The 26,598-nt window shown below is 39.1% G+C and overlaps 1 protein-coding gene across 1 annotated transcript; it reads left to right on the top strand.

The window, feature by feature from the left end:
* The first annotated feature begins 286 nt into the window (after positions 1-286).
* arl1 (ADP-ribosylation factor-like 1) lies at positions 287-17,107 on the top strand. The gene is made up of 7 exons (XM_039761689.1): positions 287-390; positions 507-602; positions 9,808-9,945; positions 10,641-10,722; positions 11,079-11,190; positions 15,786-15,964; positions 16,482-17,107. Exons 2-7 carry the CDS (start codon positions 599-601, stop codon positions 16,510-16,512), a joined length of 546 nt encoding a protein of 181 aa, XP_039617623.1. The 5' UTR covers positions 287-390; positions 507-598; the 3' UTR covers positions 16,513-17,107.
* The last annotated feature ends 9,491 nt before the right edge of the window (positions 17,108-26,598 follow it).

Raw genomic sequence — 26,598 nt, 5'->3', positions numbered from 1 at the left:
ACGAAACAGAACTAAATGTATGATTTACCATTACTAGACTGATTGACATGTTGAAATTGCCCAGAGGGAGTCAGTGTGTGTTTAGAACTTCGAATTTAGTAAATATGGCAAATGTAACTTTATAATTGATTAAAATGGCTTATATACTGAATATACAGGTATACGTATGTCGGTTAATTTGGCAAATGTTGACACTTCTCAATAATGAAACGCCAACTGTATTACTCATTAACTATTTCACCGATATCTTCCACCTCCTGTCTTGTAGATGGCGCTCACGCGCCTTCCGTTGTGATTGGTGTCACGTAACACAAGAACAGCAGTCGCACTTTCGACATTAAAGGATCACTTCCAGATATCTGGTTGTCGCTGATACATTTGGACTAATAAGTAAATAGTATACATTTAATAAAAATAGTTTTAATCACATTATCTAGTAAAATACTTAAGACTTGAGCAGCGAATCTTAAGGAACTTAGTCAGCTGGGATTTTTTTTCTATTCCAGGAAGCGACACGTCACTGATAACCGGACAGGACGAGACGTGGGCAACTAGTTGAGCGAGATATAGAAAAGGGGGGACCAACCGCAAATAAAACATGGGTAAGTTATTAAATCTGATATTTGATTTAAGTTGTTTAATGTGACGTTTCGGTGAATGTCTCAAAGCAAGCACTGGCTGATGCGTCATCAGTAAATTGTAAATTATTGCGAGACAAAAATGTGAAACCTTTTTTTTTTTTTGCTTTTTTTTTTTGCAAATGATTCCGAAAATTCGTTCGATTCAAATTACTATGTCGTGGCACTTTTAATCTTTTTTTTCTAAACTGTGTATCAGTCTACAGAACAGTTTTTGTAATCGGTAGCACGAAGCGTCCTTGGAAACAATCAAACCCGTTCCGTCCGTGAATGTAACGTGTGAGTGAGTGACAGCTTTAAATGTGAATGAAAGTGTGGATGCTTATGATTTATCCCCCATTTTTTTTTCCAACTTCGAGTATTCTGTGTATTTAAACGTTCCATGCCGCCCTGTCACGTGTCTATCTTGTAGCCCGGTTAGCCGTAGTCTGGTCAAACAGCATTGGGCACAAGCTGGAGGTCGGGAAGACGCAGCCCTGCCACGCGTGAGACAGAGTAATCATCAGCATGGGTTTTCTCGGAGTTCTACTAACTAATCGATGAAAAGTGCTCACACCTTTGTACATTTAATATCGCAAGTTTAAACTGTCTATGTGAGTGCTGATCGCAAGGCCAAGCGTATGAGTACTTAGTAGCCCAGCTACAGTAAGTCATATAAAATTGTAAAAAGTGCTTTGATTTTTTTTTGGTCTGTGTATACACGTTAGACAGTTGACACAGACACATAGTTATCAAATTGATTGATATTTAAGACGATTCCGAGATAACAGGAGTGATGAATAAAAGCCATTACATTATGAATTATTTTGTAAACGTTTATCAACTGGCTGTACAAAAGGAAAATGATCAAACACGAATTTGTTTGAACTGCTCAGTGTATTCAGAACTGGATTTGATTTATTTTGCTGCAGATTGGAGTTGGTGACTGTAAATTTACGTACTAAATATCTTTAGAAATAATATCCCTTTGATACACAGAGCATTTCATATAGTCTTCATTATTACATCATCTGTCCATCTTCTAAAATTTTTTATCATTCATTGCTGTCCCTTGCCTCTTTCGGACTTAACTCAAGCCCTCATAGGACTCTTCCCTGCTGGCTACAATCTGTGTGGGTGAGTGGAAACTTTCTCGCTGATTCTCTGCTCAAGTAACTAGCTTTGATGAAAAGGTGGTGGAAACGGCCCGTTGTCAATTCCTGAGTACTTGTGGAAATCCCAGTGGTGACGGTTACTGGCTAATGTGTTATTTTAATTGGGCCAAGTAGGTACACAAGGGGTACATTGCTTTGCTGCCAATCTGGAATTTACTTGGGTAATTTTTTGAAATCTACTATTAAAAACCTCAATTGGTTGTCATGGATTACTATGTCTACTCTGCTATCAAATGCAGTCACATCTACAAAACTAAATTACTCACCAGATGAATTGTATCAATTTCAAACAAACTGTGAATTGCCTGCTGATCTCCTGTTGCACCACGGCATTCTCCAACGTCCAAAAAATGCTACCCGGGGTCTCGTCGTCGTTTTTGTCTCCGCAGGAGTAACAGTGGGTCTGTTCCTTCACTTTGGTCTAAAGGACGCTCTTGTCCACCTATTTTTGAGCGACATGTTGATCATAACGTGCTGATTTTTCTGATAAAATCACCGGAATATATGTCCATAGATGCTCTGAAGTTTGGATTATTTAATACTCAATCTCTCAAACAAAGCTCTGCTCATTGGTGATTTTATCGTAGACACTAAGATGGACTGTTTATATCTTAACAGAGACTTGACAGCAACTGGGTGATTATTTTCATCTAAATGAAGCGTTCCCTCCGGTGTTTGTGTGTATCTCTAAATCCCATTCTTTGGGGAGGTGAGGCAGTCTTGCAATAATTCACCGCAAAGACTTAAAATTATCACCAATACATCTTCCATCTTATCTTAGCTTTGCTTTGAACTGTTACCTGGCAAACTGCGGACCTTCACCTATTATAATTGCTGTTTTATGTAGACCTCCTAAACTATCAAGTGTTTTTATTCCAGAACTTTTTACCATTTTTATTGATGATTTTAACATACACTTTGACACCTCAACTGATGCACTCACAAATTATTTTAATGAAATCATTGACTGCTTTCATTTAATTCAATATGTGAACTTTTCAACTTATAACAAGGGTCATATTTTAGACTTAGTTTGCTGCTCTGGTATCATACCTCACAATCTTATCCCTACTGCTTTACCCATCTCAGATCACAAAATGATTACATTTGATGTTAGCTAACCTCTCAGTAAAATAAAGGTTCAGCTTGTGATTTCATTTCGTAATGTTAACCATGTAAACCATTAATCATGAAGAGCCATATTAATTTATTGCAGTTCCAGCTTGATTCTCCTTCCACACCATCAGAATTAGTAGACCATTACAATGCTGCTGTTCTCTGCCTTTGATACAGTAGCTCCCTTAAAAATACGGACTGTTTCATTTATTCACACTGCTCCCTGGTTTACACCTGAACTCCAACAGCTCAAGGCCAGGAGCCGACAGTTGGTTTGTCTAGCTAAGAAGATGGGTCTTGTTGTACATAAGGAAATGTATTCAGATAATTTGTTAAAATACAAAAACTCTCTCTCTACTGCCAAAACTGTATACTATCTTAACATTATCAATACAGGAGGGAAAAATACTAGAGCTCTTTTTTCCACAATGAATGGGGTAATTACACCACCAGAAAATGTTGCTCGCCATAACCTCTCTGTTAAATACTGCTGTAATTTTTTGGGGATTTCTTGAACTCAAAAATTGAAAAAATCCACCAGAAACCAGCTTCCCCTATTTCTGCAGAAAATGACATGCTTTCCACTATCGCCCATATTCCTTTACCAACCACCTTATTTTGAGATTTCAGTTTACCAGATGAAAGTGATATCTCTGAGTTTATAACAAAATCTTATTCTTCCACATGCCAGTTAGATCTAATACCTACAAGCTTTAAGTCCTGTCTGTCATATATTTTTCCCCCATGATAACTACTACACTTCACTCTTCCCTTACTACACGCACAGTCCCTCTCTCACTAAAAACAGCCTCAATTACTCCAGTTCTGAAAAAAACTGGCTTAGACCCTAACATCTTTAACAATTATTGGCCTATTTCAAATTTTTCACTCATATCTAAAGTTCTCGAAAAGATAGTTTGCCTACCAACTTCATTCCCATCTCTCAAAAAATAGCCTTTTTCAACAGTTTCAATCATTTTTTGCCCTAAATTCAGCACAGAAACTGCCCTTGTGAAAATCACAAATGATCTTCTCTGGGCAGCTGACATGGGACTTTTATTAATTCTTGACCTCCGCTCCGCATTTGATACCATATCTCATCAGATACTTTGGAAGCCACTAACTAGTTTTGGAGTCTGTGGCCTTGTCCGCCAGTGCTTTTTTTCCTACCTCACTGATAGAATGCAGTTTGTTCAAGTAAAGGGCTTTAAATCTACGAATGCAGTCGTTGCAGGGAGTTCCGCAGTGTTCTGTTTTGGGTTCGCTTTTTTTCTCATTTATATCTTCCCAATAGGTAATATCTTTTGACATAATGGTATTAAATATCATTGTTATGCTGATGAAACCCAGCTTTACCCACTAAATACACATCTGTGTTTTCTCTCCAGATACTCTTATGGCATCTCTCCAACACATAAAGTCATGGACGACTCATAATTTTCTCCAATTAAACAGCAATAAAACTGAGGTGCTCCTCATTAGTTCTAAATCTACACTCGCTAAGGTTAACCATTATTCCATTTTAATTAACAACACCAATATAAACATCTCTTTTCAGTTTAAGAGCCTGGGCCTCATTCTAGACAGTACCCTCTCTTTTTCTTCCCATATAAGTAATGTTATTCAGACTTGCCGCCTTCCATCTCCGAAACATTTCTAGACTTCGTCCTGTTCTTACGTAACACAGTACTGAAGTATTGGTTAATGCCCGAGTCACCTCACGTATAGATTACTGTAATGCTATTCTATCTGACATCCCACAAAAACGTATCCATCGCTTACAACTTATTCAGAATTCTGCTGCCAGGATAATAACCTGCTGTTCTAAATCCACTGAACATATGAGGTGCGATCCAAAAGTTCCCGGAATGCATTTATTTAAAAGCATACACACCAAATAACAGTTAATGGTGAACAGTTCCTTCAAAAAAACTTATTTATGCGTGTACCACGCGCACATTTTTTCCCGAAAATTAGCATTAGTAAATCAGGTGCGCGTCATACACGAGGAAATGTAATTCTGTTATGTTTACTTCTTCTGCTTGGGCTCACTCGCTCTATCTCTCTCTCGCTTGCTCGCGCACTCTTCTCTCTAAACCCTTCCTATACAATTAAAACGCATGTCGTACATGGGGCAAAATGATTTATGCGATTTTCTTTGTAAAAATTAGGATGCGTGTGGTACACGAGTAAATACAGTAGTCACCCGCTGAGTTGATACACCAATCCCAGCGAGATTTCAACCTTTCGAAGTACCTCTGGAAGTCGTTTTTTGTCAGAGTGTTCAAGACATCGGTTGTTACCAATTGGATCTCCTCCACCATCTCAAATCTGCGTCCCTTGAGCCTTATCTTCATCTTAGGAAAAAAAAAAAAAAAATCAGACGGTGCTAAATCAGGGGAGTACGGAGGGCGGGGAATGGCAGTAAACTTTGTAGAAGCCAAAAATTCATGCATTGTTGTGATGCAAAAGAAATGGCTTGTCAGCCCACATCTGAGGACTTGTTTAGCGAATTCGGTTTCCCAAACGCCTTAGAACATCCCTGTAGAATGCTCCATTCACCGTCTGTCCTTGTGGCACAAATTCCTTGTGGATGACACCCTTCACATCAAAGAAGCAAATGAGCATTGACTTGGTGTTGCTGTGAACTTGTCAAGCTTTTTTGGGTCTTTCAAATCACTCATTTTCACGAACAACCCTTCACAGACACAACCGAAGTTTAAACGAGAACTGCGACTTGAAAAACAACTGCGCTGACGTTATAACGCGTGATAACCGCTCTCAAGGACAACTTGAACTGCTATCTAGCGACGACTGATATAACCAAACCCTTCTGGCTGCAGAATAAATGCATTCCGGGAACTTTTGGATTGCACCTCGTCTAACACCTGTTCTCTCTTAACTTCACTGGCTCCCTGTTAACCACAGAATACAATACAAAATACTGCTCTTGACATTTAAAGCTCTCGACAGTGTTGCTCCTCCCTACCTCACTGATCTCCTCCAGACATACACTCTGTCTTGTTCACTCAGGTCCTCATCTGCAGCTTTACTTTCTCTACCACACGTCAAACTCTGTTCTCTGGGAGCTCGAGCGTTCTCTCATAGTGCTTCTCAACTCTGGAATTCTCTTCCCTTTCATATCCGTCAACTAGACTCCATAACACAGTTTAAAACTGCCCTCAAAAATTATCTCTTCAAACTGGCATAGCAGTTATGAATTGAACAGTGTTACTGCCTGTTATCTTGGATGCTTGCTACTACCTCTGTACCTTATTGCTGTTTGATTTTATCATCCTCTTTGTTTTTATATTTTATTAATTTCATTGTAAGGTGACATTGAGTGTTAAGAAACGTGCCTAAAAAATAAAATGTATTACTATTATTATTAAAAAGTTTGTCTGGCTCAGGATAGTAATAGCCTTTACCATTAGACCTTATATTTTCCATTGAAAGATGTGCATTGCAATTTGTAGAGTCAACAAAAATCAATAACATAATAATTTACTCTGAAGTAAACCATGAAGTCCTTATGGGTTTTCTCTACTCCACTTTTGCATACTTTTTAGAGATATTATTAATTGCCCTGGTTTGAGAATAGGGGGTCAGGAGATTGATGGGATGTGCGTGTGTGATCTTCAGTAACTCCACCTAGAGCTGGTACAACCTTTCCCCTAATGGTGTCAGTCTCTTTATCCCCACTACTCTGTTAAATTTAGCGCCTGAAACTGATCTGAAATCACATTTCGATTTCACATTCTCTCCTTCTTTCTACTGCTGAATGCTTGCACATTGAGTGTCAGTTGTAGGGGAAAAAAAATGAACAATGTTCAATATAGGCAACACTCTTAAAACCACTTTCATGCTTGCACCTCTTCCAGGAAAGGATGTTAGCTTGGGCAGGACTCTCCAAAAGCAGTGCAGAGCCAAATGACAACCTAACCCACATAGCCCAACCTTTTATATTTTCTCATTTTCCATTTCCTGAACCTGCTTTTGTTCAGCTCAGCTAGCAGAATGCACAGTGCAAGGCTTGCAGCCAAAAGATTCAGGAGATCAATAGACTTCAAACTATAGCTCCATTTTCTGCAGTGAAACTCCAAACCATTATGTCACACAATTACAGGTTTTTACGATAAAAATTAAAAGTGGGACATTTTAATAAGCACTGTCAGGTGGTTTGCACATATCTTTGTTTATTAAAATTCAACTGTGCTGTTCTGTGAGATAAAAAATAAAAAACGAAATGGAAATCTATATGTAGAATATAAATTGATGGCTCAGATTATTAACTTGCCGTTGTTCCATGCTAATCTGTTAACTTTCCTTTATCTGTATCTTGCAGCATGAATGGTTTATAACATGAATTTCATGCAAGTGCCTTAATTGTTTGCCTAATAAATACAAATATATACTGTACTATAGATGTATGCTAAACATAACATTTGTTTATATTTAATATTGCACAGTTCACTTGTTAAATAAAATTTGATACTTTGCTGTCATGTTATGTCACATTTCAGAATTAAGTATTTGAATCAATTCTAGTTCCTTTTGAAGGTGCAGAAAAAAGAAGGTGGCAAGGTTGTCTGTAGTTCTTTTTTGGAAGAAAGGGACACATTTTCCTTCTTTTGTGGAAATGGCAGAAATCGTGAAAATGATTACAAGATAAAAAGAAAGGCCTGAGAGACCTTTGCAGATTTTATTTAAAATAAAAAAAGACAAAAGAGATATCACTGTTTGTTTTTGTTTTGTATCATATTAGTCTTTTAAAAGTACTAATATTAGTGTCAAGCTTTTTATACAAAATTAATAATAATTTTATAATGATTTGATAGCATCATTCTTTCCAAGCCAAAGATTGGCTTGCTTCCATCTTTACAGGTAAGGAGTGAGTGGCTGCCCTAAGTGAAGGGCTTCAGGTACCTCAGGGTGAGGGCAGAGGCAGTTGTGACGTTGACCAATGAATAAACTGGGCAGTAGCCTTTGGCCCACTCTTTCAAGGATGGGTACCAGCTCTCCGACGACCTGAACTTCATAAGTGAGGGGAAAAAAAAAAATGAAAAGATGGATGGATTTATATTGTGCACCTTAATGATTTGCATTATCTTAAGGTTCATGGATCCCAGTCAGGCATACATGCAAGATTTTACCAAAAGTCAGAATTATTCAAGATCTGCATTTTGCTCAACTTTGATTTAAATGTACAAACCGGATTCCAAAAAAGTTGGGACACTATACAAATCGTGAATAAAAACTGAATGCAATGATGTGAAGGTGCCAACTTCTAATATTTTATTCAGAATAGAACATAAATCACGGAACAAAAGTTTAAACTGAGAAAATGTATCATTTTAAGGGAAAAATATGTTGATTCAGAATTTCATGGTGTCAACAAATCCCAAAAAAGTTGGGACAAGGCCATTTTCACCACTGTGTGGCATCTCCCCTTCTTCTTACAACACTCAACAGACGTCTGGGGACCGAGGAGACCAGTTTCTCAAGTTTAGAAATAGGAATGCTCTCCCATTCTTGTCTAATACAGGCCTCTAACTGTTCAATCGTCTTGGGCCTTCTTTGTCGACACTTTCCTCTTTATGATGCCAAATGTTCTCTATAGGTGAAAGATCTGGACTGCAGACTGGCCATTTCAGTACCCGGATCCTTCTCCTACGCAGCCATGATGTTGTGATTGATGCAGAATGTGGTCTGGCATTATCTTGTTGAAAAATGCAGGGTCTTCCCTGAAAGAGATGACGTCTGGATGGGAGCATATGTTGTTCTAGAACCTGAATATATTTTTCTGCATTGATGGTGCCTTTCCAGACATGCAAGCTGCCCATGCCACACGCACTCATGCAACCCCATACCATCAGAGATGCAGGCTTCTGAACTGAGCGTTGATAACAACTTGGGTTGTCCTTGTCCTCTTTGGTCCGGATGACATGGCGTCCCAGATTTCCAAAAGAACTTTGAATCGTGACTCGCCTGACCACAGAACAGTCTTCCATTTTGCCACACTCCATTTTAAATGATCCCTGGCCCAGTGAAACGCCTGAGCTTGTGGATCTTGCTTAGAAATGGCTTCTTCTTTGCACTGTAGAGTTTCAGCTGGCAATGGCGGATGGCACGGTGGATTGTGTTCACTGACAATGGTTTCTGGAAGTATTCCTGAGCCCATTCTGTGATTTCCTTTACAGTAGCATTCCTGTTTGTGGTGCAGTGTCATTTAAGGGCCGGAGATCACGGGCATCCAGTATGGTTTTATGGCCTTGACCCTTACGCACAGAGATTGTTCCAGATTCTCTGAATCTTCAGATGATGTTATGCACAGTTGATGATGATAGATGCAAAGTCTTTGCAATTTTTCGCTGGGTAACACCTTTCTGATATTGCTCCACTATCTTTCTGCGCAACATTGTGGGAATTGGTGATCCTCTACCCATCTTGGCTTCTGAGAGACACTGCCACTCTGAGAAGCTCTTTTTATACCCAATCATGTTGCCAATTGACCTAATTAGTGTTAATTGGTCTTCCAGCTCTTCGTTATGCTCAAATTTACTTTTTCCAGCCTCTTATTGCTACTTGTCCCAACTTTTTTGGGATTTGTTGACACCGTGAAATTTTGAATCAACATATTTTTCCTTTAAAATGATACATTTACTCTGATTAAACGTTTGATCTGTCATCTACGTTCTATTACAAATAAAATATAGACATTTGACATCTCCACATCATTGCATTCAGTTTTTATTCACAATTTGTTTAGTGTCCCAACTTTTTTGGAATCCGGTTTGTAGATGAAGCTATTACTGTAATTTGTGTATTGAATTAATTTCTGTTTGAGTTAGAATTTGGTGATTGCAAACATTTGATTTCTTATATTTTGCATTTTTAAGGAGGCTTATTCTCTAGCATCTTTACCAGTTTGTTTGGCACAAGAGAGATGAGAATCTTGATTCTTGGTCTTGATGGAGCAGGGAAGACTACCATACTTTACAGATTACAAGTGGGAGAAGTTGTTACTACCATACCAAGTAAGTTAAGTCTTGGCAAAGATGAAAATGATTCAGTACAAGTTAAAAATTGAAAATGTTTATTATTATTTTAATCCTTATCTAATTATGACAAATCACAGTCTTAACTGTAAGAAATTGAAATGTCCACTTATGTATTCTTACACTATCCTAAATTTGCAGTTGAAATTTTATTGTTTGAAACTGTTGTTTTCTAACTTACCAAATACAGAGGTGTACTCTAATTACTTGCTAGAAGAGAAGGATTATAAAAGTCGTTCTGTTGTTAATTCGTCACTTAAATGCATGGTGCATAAAACCTGATTTTTCACCCTGGAGCAAGTGACTGTAGTACAGGTTTTTCATAGCCTACTGAATCCACTGAACAAAAACAAGAAAATGAAAATTCATCAAAAAGTGTAGACTGGCAGGAGGGTTATTAAAAAGAATGACCACTTTATAATTTCTTGAAAAAAGAATATTAATTTAGTTTTAGTTTGCCAATAGTTTTACTTCAGGTTAGCCAGATATATTTAAGCAAAACCTAAAACATTCACATCCAAAATTACATTCCCTTTTTAACTGGCATATCTCTGATTGAAAATCAGTAAGCTTTAGTCTAGTTTTGTGTATTTCTATTTTCATGTGAGATCAAAGGTTGTATAGCCAGAAGTACCACAGCTAACATTTCTTTTCTCATTTTTTATTTTTATTAGCAATTGGCTTCAATGTTGAAACTGTGACGTATAAAAACCTTAAATTCCAAGTATGGGACTTGGGAGGACAAACAAGTATAAGGTAATTAAAATTACACTTAAAATATGATATATTTTCCATTTCCCCATTCAATGTTAAAACTAATTCATTGCCTGTAAAAACATCCCTCTTATGATGTCAGTGTCAGAAGAAACTGTCCATGTCAGCTACTTAATTTGGTCTGGACGCACATTATGATCTGATTGCTTTCGCATGATTTTCAGGTTTGTCCATAGTATGTCTGAAGTCCATTATATTCCTTGGTGGCTAACGACAAACAGTGTCAGGACAGGCTTAAAAAAAATGAATGGATTATGTCATTTGGTCCACTTCTTTTTTTGTTAAGTTTTTTTTTCCTTTTTAATATCACTCATTTTTTTTCCTTCATCATTTTCCAGGCCATATTGGCGGTGTTATTATTCTAATACAGATGCAGTGATATATGTGGTAGACAGCTGTGACAGAGACAGAATGGGAATTTCCAAATCAGAACTTGTTGCAATGCTAGAGGTAAGCAGATGTACTCTTCAGACATTTTTATAAATGCTGAACAGATATCATTGACCTCTAAGGAACAAAAAAGACACTTCCTGTATATCTTTCTGTTTTTAGCATACCAGGTTGAGCTGCTTTTTACCTTGCGACAAGCAAGAGTTTTTCAAGTCATAGATTCAACTTGGTTTTGGAAGCTTTTGTGGTGGATTTTGATCCCTGCTGTGTCAAACCATGATTATACATTATTGTGAATATCCTGTTGGACATCATTAATGCTGGATATATTTTAAGCAATATACATTAATAAGCCAAAACATTATGACCACCTGCCTAATATTCTGTTGCTCCTCTGGCTGGCCTTAGAACAGCTCTAACACTCTGAGGCATGCACTTTATAAGACCTGAAGATGTCCTCTGGTATCTGGCATCAGGATGTTAGGAGCAGATCCTCTGTCTCCTGTAAGTGGCAATTTGGAGCAACCGCAGATTTAACTTGTTGTTCCAACACGTTCCACAGATTTTTAATTGGATAAGATCTGAAGAATCCGAAAGCCAGGGAAGCACCTTGAACTCTTCACCGTGCGTTTCTCAGGACACATTATTCTGCTGATAGGTGTCGCTTCTATTAGGAAATATTGTTACCATAAAAGGGTGAATCTGGTCTGCAACAATGTTGAGATACACAGTATACGTCAAATTAATGCCCACATGAATAATCCAGGGTTTCTCAGCAGATCATTGATCAGAGCACCATCATCTTTCAGCTGGGTTGTTTTCTTCCCGTAGCTCATCCTGGTGCCCTCTCTTTCCCAGCTAAACTACACAAATGTATCCAGGTGTCCACATGATTTAGCAGAATCAGACCAGGTAACCTTCTTTTGGTTTCAACACATGCATGCACATTTAGGCACTGTCAACAGTGGACAAAGGTTAACGTGAGCACTCAAGACATAACATGGCCTTTTTTTTTTTTTTTGTGATCAATTTTTTTATTTATTTTATTGAACAAAGTCAAAAACAGAAATAATCAGCATGTGAAAGAAACCCAAATGACACCCCCCATCCATCCCATCTCTCACCTTTTTTGACTTGTCACATTAATGAATCTTGGCTGCTCAGCACCCTGGTGGTGGTTTGTAGTTTTTCTTTCCTTCTACCACAGTTGATAGGTACTCTCCACAGCGGATCAAGAACACTGCACATGCCTTGTCTTTTTGAAAACTAGGGGGCTTTGCCCCCTGCTCACTTCGCTTGCCAACCCCCATTTTTGTTTTTCCGGATACACACTTTTTTTTGTTTGAATTGTTGCTTTTTCATTAGTTTGTTTTATTTCAGAACTTCTGTAAAAACAATATTTTGAATCTTTCGAGTCCCAATGTGCTGAATCTTTTTAATGAGGTCAGTGAGTCATGTTTTTAATGACTTTGTACCATAATTTAGGGTAGGCTTCTCTGTTTGGAATTTCAGCACAGACAAAGTGATCCACATCATCAGCGGTTAATTTTTTTTGTAAAGTAACCAATAAATGCATGCGAGGTAAACTCCGTTTTTGAAAATCTCTTGACGTAAACTTCAAAGCCTTAGAATATTTACATACTTCTAACATATTTGATCTCTATTTGCCTTTTCGTTATTTCTCCAAGTAATAATTTCTCTTTCTTTGCGCTAATGTGGTGTTTACTTTCTTTGTTTTGACACTGTTGTTTTTTTTTTTTTTTCTGCTTTCATATTCTGTATCTTGCTCTGCATACGTTTCTGTGAGTCTTTTGAATTTCCAGTTTTCATTATCTCTAATCTGCTCTGCATGTGTTTGGCCTCTTGTTTTTTTAACCTCTTTATGATGTTTTACTTTGTTTTCTACTAATTTCTTTTATTTCTGTCCTCGCTTTATCCTGGTTTTGTTTCAATGACGTGTGTAGCGCCAACGACCAGACTGGACATGCTTTTTTTTCCAATTCCACTTGTTCTGGGCTGATAATTACTTTCCTTATTTTCTGAATTTGCACCTATATTATTCTTTTTCTTTTTTTTGTCTCTCCAACGCTTTTGAGTCTATTTTCTCCGCTCTGCTTTCTTCTTCGCTTAGCCATCTACATTTCATTTATAACGTATTGTCCTTATACGCTTTATATGCGCTGTGAGCCCTGGATCTGTGTGTGCTCAAAGCCAAAACAAGACTGAGTGTGTTGCTGGCTGCCCGTGCTGTTATTTGGTTGTAAGTAGGGCGTGTCTTGCAAGAATCTCATGTTCAACGTCATCACAAGATGCTCCGTGGCCAATCCGTTTAGCCTCGCAGGTCTTTTAAGTGTCTTCCAAACCAAAGTCACTGTGGTCTTTATACCTACCCATATCTTGTGTATTCAACACGTTAACTATGAGTACTTAATGTCAGCTTACAGTCTTCCTATCCCTGACCTTGAAATGTACTGCTAGTAAGAAATGGTCAATGTCATTCACTTTACATGTGAGTGGTCATAATGTTTTGGCTCATCAATGCATATGTTGTGCATAATGGACTTCAAAAGTACACATAACAGATTTTTTACAATTAACTTACACTTGGGAAAGCTAGTAAGTACATTAACACTGGATACTAAGGTCAGTATTTGTTTCTTCATATGTCTTTTTATTGGCATTTGGTGTAATGGAGTGTGCAGATGTGAGACTTTTCTGAGTCCTTTCACTTGAGATTCAGTAAGAGTTTTTGGATCTCTGACAAAGGCTGGTCTGCACAGTGAACTAGAGGAGAATGGTGAAATGTAAACCTTGGTTAATAATATTTTATAGAAACTACTAGGCTCACTAATGTATTTTATGTGTGTTTACCAGTCTTATGTGTTACCTGCCCACTCTGATGCATCATTTATCAAAGCATAAAAATGCCTGCACAGGATTGTTTTAGCAATCCGGGTTATGCATCAGAACTGGTTACAGCCTATTCAGAGTTTGTATGTTCTCTGTATGTCTGTTTTTGTTTTTTCTCAGGGTTTTCCACTTTTCCACTTACATAACAAAGATGTGTAAGCTATGTTAATTTATTAATTGATGACACTAAATTAGCCTAATGTAATTGATTGGTGAAGTGTGTTTCATGGTGGATTGGCACTCCATCTACGATACATTCCTATATTATGCCTGATACTGCTAGGATAAGCTGTGTCTTCTGTGACCATGAATTAACAAAACTAAACCATCAACTTCCCGACAATGTTCAGAAGCCATTAAGAAGGCTAATATAATGTTTGGTTACATAGCACGATGTGTGGAGTACAAGTCACAGGAGGTTATGGTCAACCTTTATAACACACTGGTGAGGCCTTATCTTGAGTACTGTGTGCAGTTTTGGTGTCCAGGCTACAAAAAGGACATAGCAGCACTAGAAAAGGCCCAGAGAAGAGCAACTAGGCTGATTCCAGGACTACAGAGGATGAATTATGAGGAAAGATTAAAAGAGCTGAGCCTTTACAGTTTAAGCAAAAGAAGATTAAGAGGTGACATGATTGAAGTGTTTAAAATTATGAAGAGAATTAGTGCAGACTGTTATTTTAAAATGAGTTTATCAATAATACAGGGACACAGTTAGAAACTTGGTAAGGGTAAATTTCACACAAACATTAGGAAGTTTTTCTTTACACAAAGAACGATAGACACTTGGAATAAGCTACCAAGTAGTGTGGTAGACAGTAAGACGTTAGGGACTTTCAAAACTCGATTTGATGTTTTTTTGGACAAAATAAGTGGATAGGACTGGCGAGCTTTGTTGGGCTGAATGGCCTGTTCTCGTCTAGAGTGTTCTAATGTTCTAAAGTGATAGAAAGATGATTAAAGCGAGTAGAATGTTATGCCAAGGTTCTGTTTGATTATCTTGTATCTGCTTTTCGTACAGCTAATCAAATTATTTTGGCTGAAAGATTGGCAGTGCATTTCAGTAGGCAGAGATGTCACCTGATCAAACTTTTTGGTTAATAGGTTATAGCAAATCTAAACTGATGAGTGGTTGCCTGACATATTAAATAGATGTAGTCGTAGTAGTATATTCATAGGTACAGGTGGTGCTCTTATAGGATGATGAAGTGGCAGAATATGAACGCTTCTTGAATGACTTTGTTGTCTGGTGCAGTAGTGCTTTATTTCAATTGAACATGGTCAAGACAAAAGACATGCAGACTGATTTCAGGAAAGGAGCAGAATGACCACCCAAGCACAGTGGGGATCTAGCAGACCAGACTGAAATTCTTCAAAACTCATCAGGAGTTTGTGCAGATTTCTTCTGTCAGTCTTTACAAGACATTGTATTGACATTGTATAAAAACAACACAAGAAAACCTTTTATCTCTTAGTGCCATGGCTGTTCATATCTGCCAAGCTGGCCTAATAGTTCATTGTTTAGTTTTTCTGGTTTGCTTTTCTTTAAAATGTTTACTGCTACTGTGAATTTATCTGATTGCACCTTCTTTCATTCTGATTTCAGATATGTTATTTTATTTAAGTTTGAATTTTGCTGCAGTAGGAATATTAAACCTGTGATTTCGGACCATTTAATAGTGGTTTGAGCACTGTCATATTTAATGCTTTTAGAATACCATTATGAATATGCATTCTCATTACAGGAAGAAGAGCTGAAAAAGGCCATATTAGTGGTATTTGCAAACAAACAGGATATGGAACAAGCAATGACACCCACAGAAGTTGCAAATTCACTTGGTTTGCCAGCTCTTAAAGACAGAAAGTGGCAGATTTTCAAAACATCTGCAACAAAGGGCACTGGGCTAGATGAAGCAATGGAATGGTAGGTGGCCGCCAGCTCTCGTGATCTGAAGGATCTTTTACACCAAAGTATATGTTAACCAAAAAAATAACTTGATTGGTTTTAATATAATTAATATTATATATTAATATAATTTAATATAATTATGCTAGATGAACTTTCAAGACAAGCTTTAACTGTGCTGTCTAATATTTTTTAAGTGTAATGCTCTGTGCAGAACTTGGGGAAGAACTTTGAATTATGTTTGAGAAACGATTTTCTCTGGGTGCCAAAAATATGCATGTTTGTTTAATTGGCAGTTTAAATTTGACGTTCTGTGAGCCTCTGTGTGTGTTTGAGTGAGCGACCTGTAATGACCTGGTGACCCCCAAGATTTGGATCCCACTCTTTGTCCTTTATGTTTGTGGGGTAGGCAACATTTCCCAAGACCTTGAAATTCATGGTCAGAATAGAAACTGGCAGAAAAGGTCTACTAAATCTAGTCTTGCATATAATTGGAATTGTTTTCCTCATTCTTTTTTTCTTGTATATTTTTCAGGTTGGTAGAAGCACTGAAGAGCCGACAGTAAATAGGTTGTGGCACGTTGTTTAGCTGCATTGGCTTCATTATCCACTCTGCATTTACGTCCAGTTTGACTGAGGAAATGTGCTGAAAAGTTAAAAATTGCATCCCAAGTTACTGAAGACCATTAAATAATACAAGCATTCAAATAATTTCTTATGGATTGTACAGAGAGGGGCAAAGTAAGAAAACTCCTATGGGATTGCTTTCTGTGACAGGACATTGAGGAACAGAAAAGAAACACCACACTGTATTGTAAATGTTTCCTTTATTTCTTTTGTTGCATTTTATTTACTGGTGTTAAGAATGTTCTTTATTTATGTTGATTTTTGTTGTTTTTGTTGTGAATGTGTGTGGATTTTTTTTTAAAATAATGGACCTTTTTTATCTGGGTGTCATAAGTGATTTTGTGAGAGAAATGTTTTGGGCAACTGATCTTGTTATGTTTCTAAGAGATTTGATCATTTATACACACTAACTGAACCTGGATGCACTGGTTTCTGGTTCTAAATTTCATGTTTGTTTATCTTCATTTACAGTAGATAACTAATATTAAATATGAGAGGTGAATGCTATGGAAAAAATAAATCATACAGTTACTAGTTGGTATGAACAGAGTCCTGATTTAAAACCTATTTCTGTTATTTGCAAAAATAACCATGAACTTCTTAGATATTATTGCATGGTTGAAAAGGTTGGTGGAACTAGTGTTCAATAAGATTGCCAAGATTGTGGTTCATTTCTCTCAGTACTAAACTGTTCAGAGAGCTGTAATGTATTCTGTGTGGTGACCACTGCCTGTGCACTCCTGTCGGTGTTAAGAGAAAGCCAGGGTCTCATCCAGAAACCTCTTAAAGGTTGTCAAGGTTTCTGCTTCAGTTACATGCGTCAGTAGTTTGTTCCAGATTCCCAAAACTCTTTCTGTAAAGAAGTGCTTCGGTTCACCGACAAAAGCGCGATAGACATATGTGCCCTGACAAAACCGCGACCGACAAATGAGCGCCGACAAACCTGCTAACTGGTTTTCGACAAATGCGCGCCGACAAACCTGCTAACTGGTTTTCGACAAATGCGCGCCGACAAAATCGTGAGAGAGGCCAAGAGAGTAGGAAGCCCTTGCTGCAATTCTTCCTACATATGCAGGGCGTGATCTTAAGGACTATCTGCGCGCCGTGCTGATGGCATGCCGCATCTCATAATATTGACTTCTAAAATAAACATTTATTATATATGCTTTAAACTAGTAATTCATATTTAATTAATCTTTCGTGATTTTGTTGGGTTGATTTTGAAGGCACGTTTTAATCGGCGCTATTTTGTTGGCGCGCATATGTCTTATCGTGCAAATGTCGGGTCACAAGTGCTTCCTAGCTTCAGTCTTAAATCCCTTTAATGTCCACTGATGTCCTTGAGTATGTGATTCAGTGTTGAATGAAAAGAATTCTGTTAGATCTGCTTTATTAATGCCTTTGAGGATTTTCATGCAGTCTGTCTCTGTTTGAGACTAAACAGCTTTAATTCTCCGAGTCTGTCCCAGTAGGACATGTCCTTAAGTCCTGGCATTCTCTCTGGTTGCTCTCCTCTGCACAGCTTCAAGTGCTGCTCTGTCTGTCTTGTAGCGTGGTGATCAGAACTGCACACAACACTCCAGATGGGGGCTCACTGGTGCAGTACATAGACTGAGCAGAATGCTCCTTGATTTATATTCAACTGTTTAGACATTTTATTTTTAACATTGGGCATGAGGTGCCAGTCTACCACAGCATTGGGCCAGGTTGAAACTGCCACTTTCCCTGGTACACACGTCTGAGATTGGAATATCCATGCAAACTTGACACAGGCTGTGACTGGGTCAGCAATGACTGCCATTCTCCTGGAGCTGTGGGGTAGCAGCACGAATCACTGGGTCACCATCTGTAAAATCCTTCTTATTAGATAGATAGATAGATACTTTAGGTGATAAGCTAGAGTTTCCATATTACGCAGTCATTATTGCACCCTGCACATAGTCAAATGCTCCTGTCATCGTTAATCAGTGTTAGTGTGAGAACAGTAAATCAGTCTGCCTGTCTGTGGGTGGATGTGCAGCATGTTGGACGGAGGCAGGAGAGTTGAGAGCAGAGTTCAATATTTTGATGGCACTGTTCAGGAGATTGGAATTGTGGGTCTTTATGGACTTGCTAGAAGTTAGCAAAGAAAAAAGAGGATGGCCAGAGTTTGATGACTCCTTAATGAGGTTTGTGGCCAGGCTGAGACACCCTGGGTAGCGACATGGTCTTCCAGTATAGGCAAGTGTGTGTGAATAATTTTCTGGGCACATCTGACAACCCTCTAAAGAAGAATAGTCTTCTTGTGAGCCCCAGAACAGCTGGCACACCACACCGAGGTACCATAGGTAAGGAATGCCGATGCCAAAAGGGCACCAGAAGCTGCTCAGCAAACTGTCCTTCTTTACCAGAGAGGAGGTGGTGGTGTTGGTTGTGGTTGTCCAAGTGAGGTCTTTAGAGATGTATGGTTTATCATATATGAACTTTAATTAAAGAAACTGATCAACAATTTTGTAAGAAGTTGAGGGTCGTTACAAACATTTTAAAATAGTACGCTGAATTCCAGAGGGAGGGAAGCTCATTACTTGGAGCTGTGGCCTACCAGCCCTGTGCGCGCATACCACTGGCCTCTTTAACGGCTGCTTGTCGCTTGTCATATACCAGGTAGTCCTTAGTTCAAATGTGAGAATTGCAGCTCAGTGTAATCTCTTTTGATATTTGCTCCTCATGGTTATCAGGTTATTGTCTAATTGCACTAAAACTCATGCAAACATCTTTCAGAAATTCAAAGAAATTTCTGGGGCAGCAAAGAAACAGATGACTGGCCCAGCAATCAACAAGGGGGATTGAACTTAAAATTGAAACAAAGTGTGCAGCTACTTGGACCCTCCACAGCCAGGACTGCCCACCCTGACCCAAGTCTTGGAGAGGCCAACAAGCTTCATGGTGATGGACTGTGGCCGCTTGTCGCTGGAGGAGAAGAATGCCTCTGGCTCAGTCGTCTTCACTTGTTTTTGTTTTCATTCATCAATTATTTTGTGTTCATCTTTGACCTTTGGTGGTGCAAATCAACACATCAATTAAAGAAAGCAGCGTATCCTCTACTAGGAGCAGTTTGATAAAACCTCTTGGAGTCAGAAATCAGACAGGAGTCTTTAATTATCTCCTCATCAAATTCTGAAGAGGGAGCAATCATCACAGCAGTCTGTTACAAAATGATGAAAAGGGCAGAGGTCATTGTTTGTGTTGATACATCACTTGACATTTAATCTGAATGGTTTGTTGGCTTATGGTCGTCCTATAATTTAATAAATAAAAGTCTATTTTATTATACTCTTGTTCTTCTTCTACCTTTAAGTTTAGCCATCACTCTTGAAATGTCTGTGTTTGTGTCAACTGTCCAGTCTTCTTGTTTACAAGACATCTGCTGATCTCTTGGTAATCTTGTAGTCCGTTTGGTGTATTATGTCACTGTCTTTGTTGTCCACTTGACTTTTATCTGCTTACCTGATATGCTTGAGCAGGTTTCTGACTTTCGTTAAACCTTTATGCTGTTTCTTAAGATGAATGCCACATTACCCTAAAGCTATTCTCCGACATCTTAAACCTCACCACTTCACTGGCACTCAGCTGTTTAGTGCCCAATTTCCCTCATCTTTGACCTCCTGGAGTATTTGTTTGTGCCCACCACACTGATGTAATGACACCCTTAAGTACTAGCAACCATTCTGGCATGAAGAACATTCCTTTAGCCTCATCAGTAAAACTAGCGGATTGCTGCCCACCACACACAGCACAGCCCCTCATTACAAAGTAGCCAGTGGATTTTATAGTCATCCAGAATCTGATAAAAAAGCCATGTCTCCTTACGGCATCTTTCCCTGAGGTTGCATGTGACACAGACAACATCTCGCCATCTTTGTAGAAGAGTGGTACAATTTGTTGGGTGGGCCCGTTAAGCTTCATTTAAGGTAAACAATCAATTGCAGCAGTCGGCACTTGTTGCTTAAACTTGACAGTAAGAGAAGGTCTGGACATTTCATTAATTAGAATCACCCGGAACACAGAAAATCTCATGGCTGGCTGCCTTACTGACCCAATGGCAAATGGGAATATTGTGAGAAATATCACTGGGGCTTCTGATACAAACAATTAAGGATATGTCAAATTTATTTCTTCACAATCATGGCATTTATTAATTTACCACATGAAACTGAAGTCTAATGTGAAACATTTTATGAATTAAAAAAAAAAAATAACCAGCCTACTTTTACATTTTAGCTCATGGCTACTGGTGACCCATTATGGAGAAATAACATCAACTTGAAAAATATCAGAATTTACCCAAACATCTGTCAGACCATTGAGAAGTGCTCATCGGATGATGTAAAATCTTGTTAAGAATATCATAAAATATCGAGATAGCGATCGTGGAGCAACACTTGGTCAGGTCAATAAAATTCCAGAGGCATCAATGCATTAAATTCTCAATAAAATCTCAGTGTTGACTTCACCGTTTTCAGTTCAGTTTATAAAAATGGCTGACCACCAATAGGGCGACGTGGTAGGAGCTCCCACTTGTGACGTCTCATCATTTCACATGTGTGTTCACATGAATTGCTGATTGGATTTTTAGGAGAAATGTGAGGTTGCAGAAAAAGTAATTAAAAATGAACCTCGCATCACAACTTGGAGAATTCAGGTTGCATTGTTTCCTCCAAATTGTCCAACTCAGAGCTTCAACTTTTGTAGTGCAGTAGTTGAAGGACCTGCCTTAACCCCACAGTCCAGCACAACGTCCACTCGGCTGCGATCACTGCAGCACAGGACCCTGACCTCAGATTTGGAGGGGCAGATTGTCATCACACTCCACTCATTCCAGTGCATACTGGAGATCACAGTCTGATGAGGGCAAAATTACCTGTAAACAGCAAGCATGACAAAATAGATAACCTTCCAGCTTTCATCTACAACGTACATTCCAATTTCCAGTGAGAAGACAAAATGTCCAGTTGGAGGAGTCCAACAACCACACTGAAGGGACTCGATATATCGGCAAGTATGTGAGGACAGCTCCACGTCCAAAAAAACAGCAGCCCTGGAGCCCACACTCTTGCAGTAGCACCATCAACATGATACCACAGGTTACATGCCCACAGACTTTTTCCAAATCCATAAAGACCATTGTAAATAAGGCAACAAATTTTCAAGAAAGGTGTGTGGCACCACCCAGGAGAACACCTATTTAATGTTTAATTTACAGATGAAAACCAATGGAAAATTTCAAAAATAGTTGATTTGGTGCCATCCAGTGGTCCTGTTGAAGAACTGCAGGGGCATCTTTCTGGTTAAAGTTCCTTCAGTCAAATGAGGAATCTTCCAGTCCTGGAGGAGGAAGGAGGTGGAACTTGAGGCTGCACAGAAGTGACGCCAGGCTTCTTCTCACTGCTGTTCCTCCATTCTAATGAGGAAATGGAGACTGTGTAAAACGTTCCAACAGCATTCATTGTTAAAGTACATCTTCAAACAGAGGATTGTGACAATGCGGCTTCCACTCCATGTTCCCATCTGCCTTTTGGGAGCTCTTGAACTCGACACCATCACTAATGTTACCGATGAGCTGGACAGCGAGGCACAACAATGAAGCAAGGGGATGGTGCAAAAAGTGCAAAGTGCTTTTATTAAAATCCACAAAATCAAAACGTCCAAAATAAAGGTGCAGTGCTTCACAAACAAGTTATTAAATAAATAATCCATAAAAATGAATGATAGGTGGAGGTTAAAACACGATAGGAAAAATCCTTTAAAAACAACGAGGATAAAACAACAGCTGGAAGCAGTCTTTTAAAATAGATCCTGGTGCCTTTCTACTGGTGACTCCCCTGCTCCTCCCGTCCAGGCTACGCACCAGGGGAGCCACCTTACTTGCAGCTGACCTTCTTACTGCCTTCTACCGCTGGTCTGTTCGCCTCACCGATCCCTGGCTCCGGTGGGCTTCACCTGACTGGGACTTGGGCTCCCCAGCGACCAGGGCGCTCACGGTGGGGCTTTCACATCCCAAGTCTCAACTCCCACTGCCTTCCCAGCCTTATGCGGCGAGCCATCCTCCTTCCGGTCACTGCCGCTCCTCAATAGTGCTCAGCAGGAGTGACCACTACCGACTGCTCCCGGGGTGCCGGCCAAACACCAAGGCTCACCGTTCAGCTGCAGGGATTCCCAACTACTCACTCTCTCGCTTGCTCGGTCATGCACCGACTTTCTCCTCCCGACTTCCTGCCTCCTCAACCTCCATCAGTTTTTTTTTTTTCTTCCTCTCTTTCCCTTTTTCCTCAGCCACCTCACGCTTCTATTTATTATGGGGACGTGGATCAGGTGTGGCAATTAGCAGCAATTACAGATGTGAAGGACTCCTCACCTGTGCACTCAAGTGAGGACCGTCCGCATCCTGAATCATGCGGGAATCGCCCCGGCCACACATACCACGTCCCCTTCTCTAAGTTGCAAGTGCGGCGATTAATTATCTTAAAAGTAGCCTTTTTGACTTGAGCTGTGGACCCGCTTCAGCACAAGGATGTAGCTGAGCTTTACAAATTATCATGGGAATAGCTACAAGAAAAGGAAAACAAACTAGAAATACATAACAATAAGAATAAATAAATACCTTACAAAAAATGGGAGGATGGAAAAAAAATAATGTTGGAGGAAAAAAATTCTTTTGGGTTTCAAGTCCAAAAGTCCAATCACCTCCAACTTGGCATATGCCACCCTGCTGTACTCTTAAATTAACCCAACTAGTCCTTTATGTGACAACATGCAGAGTACACAGGACTCCTGGTAACCTCAACTATCTGTCCAAGGACTCAGAACTGGTCCACTGTGACAGAACCAGCTTTGCTCCACAAAGACTCGAGGTTCATCTCTTGGGTGGAGTCTCCATTACTGTGCCTAAGGAGGCTCAGGCCTGTGATCCCCTCAATAACAACCAGCACCTTCAACAGTTCCAGTCAGACCTCATCCATCCCACCCCTGCTGCCTCGTCACAACACACAAGAGAACTTTTTAATCATCAAAGCTACTAAGCCGGACCCCAACCAATATTTCTGGAGCTGCCCCTTCCAGGTTCTGCATGCCCTTCAGATTGAGAAATTCTTTAAAGTGCTCCTTCCATAGCCTTACTGACCTCCTCCCTACCCACCCCGAGTTGCCGAGTGGTTTATTAAAGGTTGTCTCATTCTTTGTGTATTTTCCAGTTTCACTATCCATACATGGGCCTTGGTTTGTCCACTGCTATGGCTCACATCTTTGTGGCCTGCCAGTAAATGTTAACCAAAAAGTCCCATTTCTTGTCAGCTTCCCTTAAGGCTGGTGTCCACTAGTGGATTGTCTCAGGGTTATCTCCATAATTGTCAATGTCAACTTTATTTATATAGCACATTTAAAACAACATAGGAATGCTGTGGCCAAAGTGCTTTACAATAATAGAATTAAAGAAAAACATACAATTAACATGAATAACATAAATATAAATAAAATAAATGAACATAAATAAAATAAATAGAAGTAATGTTACATAATCACAATGAGGAAATCATCAGTATTACTGAAGATCACGGAATGCAAGTGAATAGAAATGAGTTTTTAATCTTGTTTTGAACAGTTCAATTGCAGACGACTCCTTTATGTAATGAGGTAGACAGTTCCACAGGCGAGGGGCAGCAGCTGCAAAAGCTCTGTCCTCCTTAGTTTTACACTTGGTACGAGGGACAACAAGAGACAACTGACCAGAAGATTTAAGCACTCTGGATGGCTGGTGTAAAACACACAATTCAGATAAATAGGCAGGAGCAAGCCTATGTAAAGATTTAAAAACTAGCAACAAGCTTTTAAAATCAATTCAAAAACTGACAGGCAGCGAGTATAAAGAAGCTAATATTGAAGAAACAGAGTCATACTTTCTTGCCCCAACCAGAAAGCGAGCGGCAGCATTCTGGACCAACTGTAACCGGTGTATGAGGGATTTGCTAATCCCAGAATACAGTGAGTTGCAGTAATCAAGGCAAGAAAAGATAAAAGTATGAGTAGCTTTCTCAAGATCCCTAGAAGATAAAAAGGCTTGATCTTACCTAATAGACAAAGCTGGAAAAAGCAACTCCTGACTACAGAATTAACTTGTTAATCAAAAGAGGTTACTGTCAAAGATAACACCAAGATTGCGGACTTGAGGTTTGCAAAAGACAGAGAAAGAGGGGAGAAGTCCCAGACCAATTTGGGCTTTAGCTGATGGACCCACTATAAGCACCTTCATTTTATTTTGATTCAGATCAAGAAAATTATTAGCCATCCAGGATCTTAGTTCAGAAAGACAGTTGTGCAGTTGATTTATTGCAGAGTTGCAGACGGGAATATAAACCTGTGTATCATCAGCATAGCAGTGAAAAGAAAGGTTAAATTTCCTAAAAATAGCTCCAATAGGGTGAAGGTATATAGAGAATAAAATAGGACCCAAAATGGACCCCTGAGGAACACCACATTAAAGTCACTGAAAAGTGTCTACCAGTTAGATATGACCTGAACCAGTTAAGAGCAGCCCCTTTATGCCCAACAAGATGTTCAAGCCGCATCAGCAATATTTCATGGTCAATGGTGTCAAAGGCAGCGGACAGGTCAAGGAGGACAAGGACTGCTGCATCACCTGAGTCAGTAATAAGAGAGATGTCATTAAATACTTTCAGGAGGGCCGTCTCAACACCATGATAATGCCTAAATCCAGATTGGTAGGTCTCAATTAAATTATTGGAGTTAAGGTGATCGACCAATTGATTATAAATAATTATTTCTAATATTTTAGCCAGAAATGACAATTGGGAAATCGGGCGAAGATTGGCTAAAACTCCAGGATCTAATTCTGCCTTTTTTAGATCGGGACGCACTGCAGTATATGTAAAAAATGAGGGCATAACCCCCGCACTTATAGAATCATTGATAATAGCTAGTAAAGATGGGCCCAACACATCAACATCCACTAAGAGACGTGGTGGTACAATATCGAGGGGGCTGGAAGCTGGTTTAAGGGTGTCAATAGTTCTTTTTAGCATTGAAAGTGAGACTTGATCAATGTCATGATTAACAGTAGAAAGTTCATAGCCAGTCTGAACAATGCCACGGCAGATAGTATGAATTTTGCTGACAAAGAATGATAGAAACTGCTCACATGAATAAACAGTGCTATTTAATCCCATCATAGAATGAGGGTGAATGGCCGCATTAATTGAATTAAATATGACTCTAGGATTCATAGAATGAAGGGATACTAAATCAGCAAAGACAACTTGTTTAGTTTTCTTAACTGCAGCCTGAAAATTGAAAAGAAAAGTCCTAAAAATCTGTTCCTAGGAGACGATCAGACCATCTTTTTTCCAACACCGTTCAGCAGTTCAACAGGCGCGGTGGAGCAGGTCTTCACTTATTACTGCGTATCTTGGGCGGAGCAATTCAATCTAAAACCGTTTTACAGGAAGAATTAAATTATAAGACAGAATCATCGATACCATTATTTTGGACATGCACATCAAGACTACTGCGGTGGGATGGCACCCTGCCCAGGATTGGTTCCTGCCTTGTGCCCTGTGTTGGCTGGGATTGGCTCCAGCAGACCCCCGTGACCCTGTATTTGGATTCAGCGGGTTAAATAATGGATGGATGGATGGATGGACATCAAGACTAAAGAAAATGGTTTTAAAATCAGATTTAATGGAAGAATTTAAAAAGCGCGAGCATGGGGGACAGCTATTAGTCGGGACATCAACAGTAATATTCAAATCCATCATTATAGAAAAGTGATCAGTGAAAGAAAATATCGCATAAGTCAATATTATTAACTGAAATATCATGAGCAAGAACGAGATCAAGGGTGTGACTGAGAAAGTGAGTTGGCGTATTAATGTGCTGGATAAAATCAAATGAGTCCAATAGTGATAAAAAGTCATTGAGCAAAGGTTTCGATTGACAAAAACATGAATGTTAAAATCACCAACAATAAATACTTT

Source organism: Polypterus senegalus, chromosome 8, assembly GCF_016835505.1.
Source record: "Polypterus senegalus isolate Bchr_013 chromosome 8, ASM1683550v1, whole genome shotgun sequence".
NCBI classification, from domain to species: domain Eukaryota; kingdom Metazoa; phylum Chordata; class Cladistia; order Polypteriformes; family Polypteridae; genus Polypterus; species Polypterus senegalus.
This window is presented reverse-complemented; position numbering and strand designations above follow the sequence as displayed.